This window comes from Trichechus manatus, unplaced genomic scaffold, assembly GCF_000243295.1.
Source record: "Trichechus manatus latirostris isolate Lorelei unplaced genomic scaffold, TriManLat1.0 scaffold00030, whole genome shotgun sequence".
NCBI lineage: Eukaryota > Metazoa > Chordata > Mammalia > Sirenia > Trichechidae > Trichechus > Trichechus manatus.
In genome coordinates this window covers 1756939-1769414 of record NW_004443966.1, presented here as the reverse complement: position 1 = coordinate 1769414, position 12476 = coordinate 1756939, and the positions used below count along the sequence as shown (strand labels likewise).

Genomic DNA, 12476 nt, shown 5'->3' with positions numbered 1-12476 from the left:
ATAAGATAAGGAACCAGAAAGTGTTTCCACCAATATCCTACTGCAGAGACGTCAGGATAAGGAAGGAGAAAGTGTTCCCACCAATGTCCTACTGCAGAGACGTCAGGATAAGGAAGGAGAAAGTGTTCCCACCAATATCCTACTGCAGAGACGTCAGATAAGATAAGGAACCAGAAAGGGTTCATTAGATTTAGCCACAAGGTGTCTGACTTTTCCAGAACAGTCTCAGGCAGCAGAGGCCTGGGGTTAGCTTGCCGTGGGGTACAGGATAAATTGAAGGGGAACAGGTGGATTCAGTAAGTGCATAACACTGTCAAGAACCTTGGCTGTGGGGGACGGAGAGCAGGGTGTTTGGTTTTGTGTTTGTTTTTTGAGGTGATATGACATGAACAAATTGAAATGGCTGAGGAGTGAGTAAGTTAAGAGAAGGAGGTTTAGTGAGGGGACCTCCTGAGGAAGCAGAAGAGGCCCAGATGGAGGGACCAGCCTGACAAGGGAGCTGGTTGCTGTCCTGCACGGCGGTGGGAAGGAGGCTGGATGGTCTCTGGTGCTGGTCAGTATGTGGAGGTGCAGCAGGTCGAGAGAGCTCCATCTGGCATAATTGCCTTTGTTTTCTCTCTTGAATAGAAATCACCTGCTGTAAGGAAGGGGCGATACGGAGGAGAAGGAGGCTTGAGAAGTGTGGGGATGTTTTAAAATGGCCAGTTTGAGGAATAAGCGAGAGAGAACAGACTATGGACACATACATTGTCTTGCCAACACCAAGGTCTTGGTTGAGTTAAAAGCCCATGAATCTGTAGTGGTAGAAATCTATACGGAGATGGGATTTCTCCAGTAGCACCCAGGAGCTGAAGCATAGGACTGTCCGTTGACCGTGCTAACCAGGTTTTTAAACGCATTTTTCTTCTAGGGGTTTTTTGAACTAATACCACAGGATCTCATCAAAATTTTTGATGAAAATGAACTAGAGGTAAGAAAAGACTATTTTCATTTTAAAACAGGAATTTTGTACCTGTTATTTTTCTTGTTTACAGTTTGGCATTTCTGATTTATGTAGCTTCTTATGTGTGGATTGGCAGATGTGGATGTGAATGACTGGCGAGAACACACGAAGTATAAGAACAACTACAGTGCAAACCATCAGGTCGTACAGTGGTTCTGGAAGGTGATTGAAAGCTCTGTTTCGTAAATTACTTTCTGATAGATTCAGTCGTATTTAAAGTAAGCTCTTGATCATCTACACTAATAGATTATATGTGGATAATACAGAAAAATATATAACCCCACAAAACTTCCCTTTGGTTTTGTACTAAGACGTGTACTGATACATCTACCCTCTGGGTATGGCCTCATGCTCTGTCCATATTTGTAGATAAGTAAGTAAAAGGTTCAGCATGAAGTCAGTGGCAATGAGATAGGTGCTTGGTTCCGTATAAAGGAAAAAGCCTCTCACAGAGCTGTGATGCTAACCAGGAGTCTATTCTCTGGGGCTCCTGCCTGGCCCCTTTCAATGGGATTGTCTGTTTTATAAAGAAATTTGTATGCCATGCAATAATATCAATAAATGCGACTTTTGAAAAGCCGCGAGTCATCTGAGAGAGGTATTTTTGTCACTTTATTATGCTATGATCCCATTCTAAACAGTTGCCTTATAGCCTTAGAAGTAAAGTTTCAACCAAGAAATAAGCAAACCACCCATAAACACAAATTTAACTAAAAGAAGCGTGCAGATTTCACAAGTGATTATTAATCTATAACTCAGTTCCTATAGCACGTTTCTCAGGATAACTCTGTTACCTTTTTCCAATGACAGATTGTCCCTGAACGCTGTTTTTATCTTATTCAGGCTGTTTTAATGATGGATTCAGAAAGAAGAATACGCTTGCTCCAGTTTGTCACTGGCACGTCCCGTGTGCCTTTGAATGGATTTGCTGAACTGTGTGGTGAGGAGCTTCCACAGATCATAAGAAAAGGGAGGGATGCCAATTGCCTTTTTTGTAGCTGATTATTCTTTACGTTTCTATCATTTATATAAACATCTATCTTAAAAAAAAGAATTAAGATTTTTTAACAATGTAATTAGATACACAGAAGTAGGCCAAAATACACTTACATTTTCGAATCAGATGATGAGAAGTCCTTCATGGTGCAAATGGTTAACGCACTTGGCTGCTAACCAGAAGGTTGGAGGTTGAATCCACCCAGAGGTGCCTCAGAAGAAAGGCCTGGTGATCTACTTCTGAAAAACCACTGAAAATCCCATGGAGCACAGTTCTACTCTGACACACATGGGGTCACCGTGAGTCAGAAGTGACTCAAAGGCAGCTGGTTGTTTAATCAGACAGTAAAGAGGGAAACCGGAAATATGCAGTATCCTGAGTTGTTTCTGTTCTTGAACTTCAGATTCTACCCCACTGTGCATTCCACTGCAGAAAAGCAGGGCCTCTGCTGCGTGTAGTTCAGGGCGACGTTTAAGGTCCCACAGAATGTTAACGAGTGTACAACAGAAAACCCGGAGTTTTCTGGTAGGATGCAAAGTGCTGGACTAAGCAAAGTTAAATAGATTTCTTTGGGACTTGTTTTTCTAAGAAAATAAAATGCAAAGTTTCTAAAACTTGTTTGATCATGGAATTTTTTTTTTTAGTTGGGGTGGAGGGATGGAGGATCTCTTCAGCCTGTTGCAGAAAGGCTGGACTGGGGGCCACACTGCCCAAGTCTCTTGAGATTCAGAATAGTTAACATTCATGCAGTTTCCTATAAAGTGAAATTCTGTATATCCTCTCAAACTATTTTCCTGTTGATTTACATCATAACACTAGAGGTGTGTTTTGAAAAAAAACAAAGTGCTGTTTCTGAAGTAGATCATAGCGGGCTTTCTTAGGATGGTTAATAGTCTATTGGGGTGACATTTACTTTTCAAAGCTATCAGTAAGAACACATTGTTTTGAAAAGGGCTAGCTAAGGTTGGAGACTTACTCAGAGCAACAAGTAAGAAGAACAGAATTGTTCTAGGAACTACAGGTCAGGGATGGCTGCCTGGGTAGCTGCTAAGCTGACTTTTTCATGGGTTCACTGGATATCCCAGTTAATTGGCCTAATAATGTGTTGCTCCAAAATGTTAATATTACAATGCAATATTATATAGCCCATAATAGTGTTAAGTTTATGTCAGTTGACTTAGAGGGATTTTTATGATGGATTGTTTAGGTGAGTGAATCAAGAGACAAAAATATTTGTAATGATGACTCCATATTACGGAAGCCAACCAGTGACAGCAGTACTGAAATTTTAAGTGAACATAACGGTGATGGGTGATGTGTGAAACGCAATGCTTTTTGAGAGAAACTTTAATATTGCAAATATTAAGTATATTTGTGCTGTTTCTGGCAATTATATACACACATACATTTGGATATGATTATAAGACGCACCAACCACTAAGGCCAAAGATGAAGAAATTGAAGATGTTTACCAACTTCTGCAGCTGAAATTGATCAAACATGCAATCAGGATGCACTGATAATTACTGGTGATTGGAATGCGAAAGTTGGAAACCAAGAAGAAGGATCAGTAGTTGGAAAATATGGCCTTTGTGATAGAAACTCTGCCGGAGATTGCATGATAGAATTTTGCAAGATCAGTGACTTCTTCATTGCAAATACCTTTTTTCACCAACATAAACGGTGAGTACATACGTGGACCTTGCCAGAACAGGAATCAAATCAGATACATCTGTGGAAAGAGACAATGGAAAAGCTCAATATCATCAGTCAGAACAAGGCCAGGGTTCCAACTGCAGAACGGACCATCAATTGCTCATATGCAAATTCAAGTTGAAACTGAAGAAAATTAGAACAAGTCCACGAGAGCCAAAGTACAACCTTGAACATATCCCACCTGAATTAAGAGACCATCTCAAGAATAGTTTTGACACGCTGAACACTAATGACCAAAGACCAGACGAGTTGTGTGATGACTTCAGGGACATCATACATGAAGAAAGCAAGAGGTCATTAAAAACACAAGAAAGAAAGAAAAGACCAAAATGGATGTCAGAAGAGACTCTGAAACTTGCCCTTGAATGTAGAGTAGCTAAAGCAAAAGGAAGAAATGATGAAGTAATAAGAGCTGAATAGAAGATTTCAAAGGCTGGCTTGAGAAGACAAAGTAAAGTATTATAATGACATGTGCAAAGAACAGGAGGTAGAAAACCAAGAGGGAAGAACATGCTCAGCATTTCTCAAGCTGAAGGAACTGAAGAAAAAATTCAAGCCTTGAGTTGCAATAGTGAAGGATTCTACGGGGAAAATATTAAACGACACAGGAAGCATCAAAAGAAGATGGAAAGAATACACAGAATCACTAAACCAAAAAGAATTGGTCGACGTTCAGCCATTTCAGGAGGTAGCATACGATCAGGAACCGATGGTACAAGCTGCACGGAAGGCACTGGCAAAAAACGAGGCTCCAGGAATGGACGGAACATCAATTGAGATGTTTCAGCAAATGGATGCAGCGCTGGAAGTGCTCACTCATCTATGCTAAGAAATTTGGAAGACAGCTCCCTGGCCAACCGACTGGAAGAGATCTATATTTCTGCCTATTCCCAAGAAAAAGCGATCCAACCGAATGTGGAAATTATTGAACAATATCATTAATACCACCCAAAAGTAAAATTTTGCTGAAGATCATTCAAAAGCGGCTGCAGTAGTATACCAACAGGGAACTGCCAGAAATCCAAGCCAGATTCAGAAGAGAATGTGGAACCAAGGATATCATTGCTAATGTCAGATGGATCCTGGCTGTAAGCAGAGAATACCAGAAAGATGTTTACCTGTGTTTTGTTGTCTATGCAAAAGCATTTGACAGTGTGGATCATAACAAATTATGGATAACATTCAAAGAATGGGAATTCCAGAACACTTAATTGTGCTTTTGAGGAACCTGTACATAGATCAAAAGGTAGTCGTTTGAACAGAACAAGGGAATACTTCATTGTTTAAAGTCAGGAAAGGTGTGCATCAGGGTTGTATCCTTTCACCATACTTATTCAGTCTGTATGCTGAGGAGATAATCCGAGAAGCTGGACTATATGAAGAAGAACGGGACATCAGGATTGGAAGAAGACTCATTAACGACCTGCATTATGCAGATGACACAACCTTGCTTGCTGAAAGTGAAGAGGACTTGAAAGCACTTACTGATGAAGATCAAAGACGACAGCCTTCAGTGTGGGTTACACCTCAACATAAAGAAAACAAAAATCCTCACAACTGGGCCAATAAGCAACATCATGATAAACGAAGAAAAGACTGACGTTGTCAAGGATTTCGTTTTCCTTGGATCCACAGTCAACACCTATGGAAGCAGCAGTCAGGAAATCTAACGACGCATTGCACTGGACAAATCTGCTGCAGAAGACCTCTTTCAAGTGTTGAAAAGCAAAGATGTCACCTTGAAGACTAAGCTGCGCCTGACCCAAGCCGTGGTGTTTTCAGTTGCATCATATGTATGTGAAAGCTGGACAGTGAGTAAGGAAGACCAAGGAAGAATTGATGCATTTGAAGTATGGTAGTGGCAGAGAATACTGAATATACCCTGGACTGCCAGAAGAAGGAACAAATCTAACTTGGAAGAAGTACAACCAGAATGCCCCTTAGAAGCAAGGATGGTGAGACTATGTCTCACATACTTTGGACATGTTGTTTGGAGGGATCAGTCCCTGGAGAAGGACAGCATGCTTGGTAAAATAGAGGTCCAACAAAAAAGAGGAAGATGCCCAACAAGATGGATTGAGACAGTGGCTGTAACAATGGGCTCAGGCATAACAACGATTTGTGAGGATGGCACAGGGCTGGACAGCGTTTCATTCTGTTGCGCATGGGGTCACTATGAGTCAGAGCCGACTCGACAGCACCTAACACAACAGCAGAAGACAGAAAAGTATGGCAGGTTATATATTGGATTATTAACACTGATGACCTGGCTGGTTAGGGGTGTGTTGAGAATTAGAGAGCAAAGAGCTAAGTGAAAACTCCACAAAAAAAAAAAAAAAGATAGTTTTAAAAGTATCCATAATATTAAAAAAAGTAGCATGTGTGTATAACATGATCACACGCACAAAAAGATGCATGACAGGATGTCCACCCAGAAGTTAGTGCTGTGTACCAAGATGGTGGGCTCCGAGGCGATTTTCACGTCCTTCACTGTGTTTTTCTGTACCACTTTAATTTTTTACAGCAAACACCTGTTATTTATGTTGTCGTTCACTGCCGTCGAGTCAGTTCCAACTCATGGCGATCCCACATGTGCAGGCTAAAACTGCTGCATAGGATTTTCAAGGCTGTGACCTTTTGGAAGCAGATTGCCAGGACTTTCTTTTGAGGTGTCTCTGGGTGGATTAGAACCGGCAACCTTTTGGCTAGTAGTCAAGTGCTTAACTGTTTGCGCCCCCCCAGGGACTTTTGTATTATTTATGTAAGGAGAAAAAATTAAGGCCATTTTCAGTACAATTCAAAAAAGAAAGACAATGCGCATTTTCTCTGTGCACCTATGAAGGGAACAGAATATGGGAATACAGTTGTGCGCAGGGCTAGGAACAGCAAAATCTGGTTCCTTGCTTTGAAAGTTTAGGGTCATGGTTTCATAGGACATCCCAGTTAATTGCCTGATAACGTGTTTAGTGCTTCTTTTCTACCTCCAAGTTCGTTGCATAGTGCCTGGGATCTTAAAAGCTTGCAAGCAGCCATCCAAGGCTCAATAGTTGGTCTCTGTTCACCTGGAGCAACAGAGGAAGAAGGAGAGTCAGAAATAGGAGGAGGATATGGAATGTGTGGCTAATTGCCTCCATGAACAACTGACTCCTTTGCCATGAGACCAGAAGAATTAGATGGTGCCTGGCTACCATTACTGAACATTTTGACCAAGGATTCCATAGAAGAATCCTGATCAGAGGGGAAAAATGCAGAACAGAATTTCAAATTCTCATAGACTCTAGACTTTGTGGAGTCATGGAGGGTGAATGACTCCCTGAAACTTGTCCTGAGATAATCTTTAAACCTTACACCAAAAACATCTCCTGAAGTCATCTTAAAAGCAAACAGTAGTTTAGGTTGACTACTAAAAAATGTCTGCCTTGAGCATTATGCTCTTTTAAGAACTATCTGTATGGGATCAAATTGACAAAAGCAACTCAAAGAACTAGATAGGAAACTGGAGTCAGTGAATTTATGTTAATGAGGGAGGAACAATTCAGAAAAAGGAGGGTGAGAATGTTTGCACAGCTCAGAATGTAATCAGTGTCACTCAATGGTACATGGAGAAACTGTTGAATTGGTGTGTTTTGCTGTGTGTTCTCAACAACAAACTAAATAAAATTTAGAGGAAAAAAAAAAGTATCATCAGACACGCTGCCCGCAGGGCAGAGTGGGGTAGTGGTAAAAATGGACTGGTGGAAGGGGACCACTCATTTAAGGCTGGACGATGAAGCCAGCAGGCACAGGTCAGCCTTCACTTCTTTTGAGTTTAAAGAACCAAATTAGTTTCCATTAGAAAAACTGGAAAAAGTGAGTTTTGAAATGCCTAGGGATTCCTGTATAGAGTACATGAAACCAGAGAAACTCTTTTTTTCTTTTAGGCTCAAATGGACCACAGTCTTTTACAGTTGAACAGTGGGGTACCCCTGACAAGCTACCAAGAGCTCATACCTGGTAAGCAGTTGCTAACAGGTGGTCCAGATGCAGAGGCGGCGGGGGAGTTCTGGCCCCTCTGTGATATGTCAGTGGCAGCTATGGGTGAGGAGGAGGCAGCGGCAGTAACCCAGGGATGGACCTTTCTTTATCAGGTAGACCTGGTCTTGAAGTCCAGGTGGCTGAATATTGGACAGGCCCATCTCAACTGTTGACCATATGTAGCCTTCAAGGCATGAGCGTGGAGCTGTCCCAAGAGAGGCCAGAACATTCACTTTTGGAGGTTAAAATGGCGGAGGAACCCAGCCAGTTGGATGTTGAGGAGGGTGCAGAAAGATCCAGCAAGGAGTCATGGAGAGTCCGTGCCCAGAGCCCAGTTTTGTGTCTTCTCCCCTGGGGATGAGGCATCTGTTGGTGTGGAACGTGGCCTCATCACAGACATGAGCATCACTGTCTTGCGCGGTGACACTCGCCTTGTCAGTGACCCTCATAACCAGTTGCTCTCTCTTCTTTCAGCTTCAATCGCTTGGACTTGCCGCCATATGAATCATTTGAAGAATTATGGGATAAACTTCAGATGGCAATTGAGAACACTCAGGGTTTTGATGGGGTTGATTAGGTTACACATAACCATCTACCATGTTTTACTGCCAAAATGTTTTAGAAACAAAATCTTCACTTAAATTTTCCAGGGAACTCCTAAAAACTTGGCCATTGATTCTTCCCAGATACTTGAGAAAATCATATCTAAGCATGAGGAGACGGAGTATGACAGCTTAACCGTCATTTCAGTCACTTTACATACTGCATTGTATTTACACGGTTGTTTCTTTGTATCTTCAGAGTCACACTACAGGGTATGCAAGTCCTGTGTCCTGAAGTAGTGAGTTTTGTTCTTAACATATACCTCTTTTACAGCAATTGCCAGGCAGTTCTTTCTTAAACTACTGAAATTCTAACTGTGAAATATTTGTGATAAGTGTTATGTGTGAAAAGTTGGATGCTTCTTGAGAAGAAAAACTGAAATTTGGAGAAAAAAATAAGTTACTGTTGAGTCAACGGCAATCTCTTTAGTGCTGCTTGCAGCTATTTATTATAATGTAGACATGCCTAACGCACCTTACTGCCCAGATTTGTGGAAAAACTTTGTAAAGTGTGTTACCTATATTTTTAGTCAACTGATCCAATTGCAGAAAACTGTTTACTTCTTCATTTTAAAAGTATTTGACTTTTGTTAATATGTAGTTTTACTGAACAAAGTGATTCATAAGATATGTGAATCAAGTTCAAAACCACAATGAGTGAAAAGTATTGAAGCTTTCCTCTTGCCTATATATCCTTATGGTTCCTTGACATAAGTCACCACGTTTTCAGGTTTTCGTGTGGTTAGAAGAATTCCTTCCTCAAACATTAAAGTAAAGCCCCATGAAGCAGGAATTCTAAGTCGCTTTGAAGAACAAAGCTCAGCGTACAGTACTTGGCCCTTCCTAGTCGTTCTTCACACTTGCACAATTAAGTAGTAAATACACGTTTACAGGGTTTATTATGTTTACAGATTAAGCTAATTTCTGTAGTTGCTTTTTTATATTTTAGTACTTCACTTTAGTAAAAAAAAAAAAAAAAAATTGTTGAAAAATAACCAAAGAGTAGTTACAATGCATAATTTGTATTAAATTTATTACCATGTTTCTTACGCTTTTTAAAAATACTGTTTACTATGAAAGTGAAGTTTTGTTACAAATCCAAAACTCTTTAGCAAAATGCTACAGGTAGAATCCAGCTTCAGCCAAACTGATGTTTATAAAAACCATATGCATTTATTCAGCAAATGTGCGCTGAATGCTTGCAATGTGCACAGCACTGGGCTAGGCCCCCCGTGTAAGAGGCGTCAGCTTCAAAGAAACATCGCTCAGTCCTCATCCTCCAGGAATGTGCCAGTGTGTAAAGGAATCTGTAAACAGTCAAAAGTGGGAGTGAGCAGAATAAGGCAAAAGGGAAAGGGTTGTAGTTTCCAGGACACCTGCAGAGATAAATTGTGCCCAGACTGTATTTATTCCTGGTTTGTTACCTTTCCTGAAATAATTATACGAGTAGAGAATGCTCTTGAAAAAAATTAAACTTATTTCCCAATATAGTGTCTTGGTAATATAGAAATATATTTTAAATACATATTATGAATCTTCTTATAGATGTGTGTGTATATATATATATTAGAGTTGTAAAAAGTGCTTCTGTCTGTTGGCTGAGCTTGCTGAGGTACCACATGATAGGCACCTGTCAACACCTGGTAAAGATCCTAGTTTTTGTGACAGAGTAGCAAAACCACCTCCAAACACCACAGCACCTGCTTGGTTTAGGAAAAGCAGCTCGCAGTTCGTGGTGCACTGTGTCTTCACCTGCGTTAGCCAGCACTCGGGCAAGACCACCAGGCATGGTCCTAGGCTCATCACTTTACAGCTGTGTCAACTGAAGCAGCCTGCTTCACCTCTCTGGGTTCCTATTTCCTCAACTGTCAAAGAAGAGTAATCATGCCCACCCTCAGTCTTAGGCAAGATTGTTAATTCCAGAGAGAAGAGGTATGGAAAGTGCTTTGTTAGCTGTAAAATATCTTACAACCAGAAGATGCTTTGTGCTGACCATCAGATTTAGACAGATCAGTTGTGCACACCGAATGCAATCCTGAAGAAGAATCTCTTCATTTAAAAATAAAATGACTTCTAATAGACAAGGAAATAGGAACACGTCTGATATTGAATATACATATATATTCGTATATGGACATATGTATCTATATATGGAGCCCTGGTGGTGCAGTGTTAACAACTCGGCTGCTAACCAAAAGGCTGGCAGTTCAAATCCACCAGCGGCTCCTTGGAAAGAAACCCTATGGGACAGTTCTACTCTGTCCTTTACGGCTGCTAGGAGTCGGAATCGACTTGACGGCAACGAGGTTGGTTTTGGTATCTAAATATGGGTCTTACCATCAAAATTCATTTTCCCCACGTTAGTAATGTGAATATGGGCCAACGCATGGCAGTGTCCTCCTTCAAAACTGAATGTGAAAACTGTGTTTGTTAAAATAGGATTCCACCACATCATTATTAACTATCAGTTCTGTGAAATATCATAGCAGATATCAGAGCTTGATGAAGTGTAAAGCTTTCTTTTTATCTGGCTGATACTCACTTGGATGAGCCTGTGACTCAGCAAGGTGTTTGTTCACGAGCCAGACTCACTCCCACCAGCTGCAGCCACAGACAGTCCTCCCCTTCTTCTCCCTGGTGTGGACTGATGGTCCAGAAGGATCCTGATGGAGCAACACAGCCCTTCACCCCAGATAGAAAAGTATCTCAAAAGGCATTCTACTGGAGAGTAGGGTCATTTCATACAGCAAGGACATCATACTTTTCTAGAAATTGTAAGCGCATAATTTTAGCCTACATTTTCTCTGTAATCAAAAATTTTAACAAAGACACAAAATTGTGTTTCAAATGCATTCGTCCTAACTCAAATTTAAATGGCATTTGTTTTTTTAATTTATAATGTTGAAATTATTCCATATAAATACCAAGTTAAACACAATTTTGCTTTGATTATAAGCTATTTGACATTATTTTAAAAAAATCTTCAGATATGGTAAATATATATCAAGATTAATGTATCAAAATTTATTGCATACTTTAAAGTATAAAATCATTTTTAAAAATCTTGATGCCATGAATAAAGTTCTATTCTAATAAAAAACATTGTGACTCATTTTTAAATAGAAATGTTTTCAAGCCAGTATTCGGGGTGGTATTTCCTTTGCAACAACACATGTTATTCTCCAGGAGTCTTGAATTTAGATCTAATGGACTAGCATGATTCTAACAGCTAACCACAGGTAATCAGTCCCCACTTAACAAACAAGTCATTTTCCAGAAGTCTGGTTGTTGTTAGAAATATCCAGAAGACAAAATAATAATAAAGTTGCAGATGGGCTGGATGTCAGGCACTCTGCTGCTCACTGAAGAGACCAGCCTTGTAGCCTGACCACCATGTGTAACGTCGTTTCTGTGAAAAAAAAAGGAGCTCCAACTGTTAATTCAGAACTGTCTTTCCCTCCCTCCTCTTACAGCACAGAGACATTTCCCAGTTAGAAGGGACTCTGCCCCTCTTCCCCGACACCAGCCCTGGGAAGGTGCTGTTCAGCCCCATTGCTGCCACCCCTCCGGGCAGTAGGTAGCCCACACCATGTCTTACCTATAGAGGAAGTCACTGCTGCCCGTCACAGCAGACAATCATTTTACAAAGGACATTAAGATGTTAGAATCTCAGGACCTACCCTCTATGAATAAAGGACCTCAATTTTTTTTTTTTTTAAACATTCTGTGTATTTTTTTTGAAAGTTAAATGTTATTGCTAACTTAGACTCTGTTTGGGTTCTGCCCTCTCTTTCCATGCAATCCATCCAATGTAGTCGCTCCATCACACACTAGTGTTTCTTTTCTAGTATACAAATGTGATCAGCATTCTTTACTGCCGGGGGGAAAAAAAAAACGGGTCCCCAGAGTCCTAAGGATGAAGCCCAAACCCATTAACGTGGAATGCAGGCTGCCCTCAGCCTGATGTATCAGCTCCACCTCCTGTGGTACCCTACCCAGGCACCCTGTGCCCCACCCAAACCAGACCTCCGTCCCAGATCCCTGCAGGTTCTGCTCTGGCTCTGCTGGAATACGCTGGCCCTTCATTTTCACATGATACATCCTTCCTCCTGGACCCAGAGGAAAACGGCCGTGGCCTCAACTT

The 12476-nt window shown here is 40.9% G+C and overlaps 1 protein-coding gene across 5 annotated transcripts in view; it reads left to right on the top strand.

Moving 5' to 3' along the window:
* NEDD4 (NEDD4 E3 ubiquitin protein ligase) overlaps positions 1–9328 on the top strand; it is a 115771-nt gene extending 106443 nt beyond the window's left edge. For 2 of the 5 annotated variants that reach the window (XM_004374594.2, XM_023729653.1), the window contains 5 exons: positions 911–970; positions 1058–1165; positions 1847–1943; positions 7637–7709; positions 8205–9328. In XM_004374594.2, coding sequence (XP_004374651.1) covers positions 911–970; positions 1058–1165; positions 1847–1943; positions 7637–7709; positions 8205–8307 — 441 coding nt within the window. In that variant the 3' untranslated portion in view covers positions 8308–9328. Of the gene's footprint in view, positions 1–910; positions 971–1057; positions 1166–1846; positions 1944–7636; positions 7710–8204 lie in introns of those variants that run through there. The other 3 variants (XR_002823761.1, XR_002823762.1, XM_023729655.1) reach the window with 3 other exon arrangements.
* The last annotated feature ends 3148 nt before the right edge of the window (positions 9329–12476 follow it).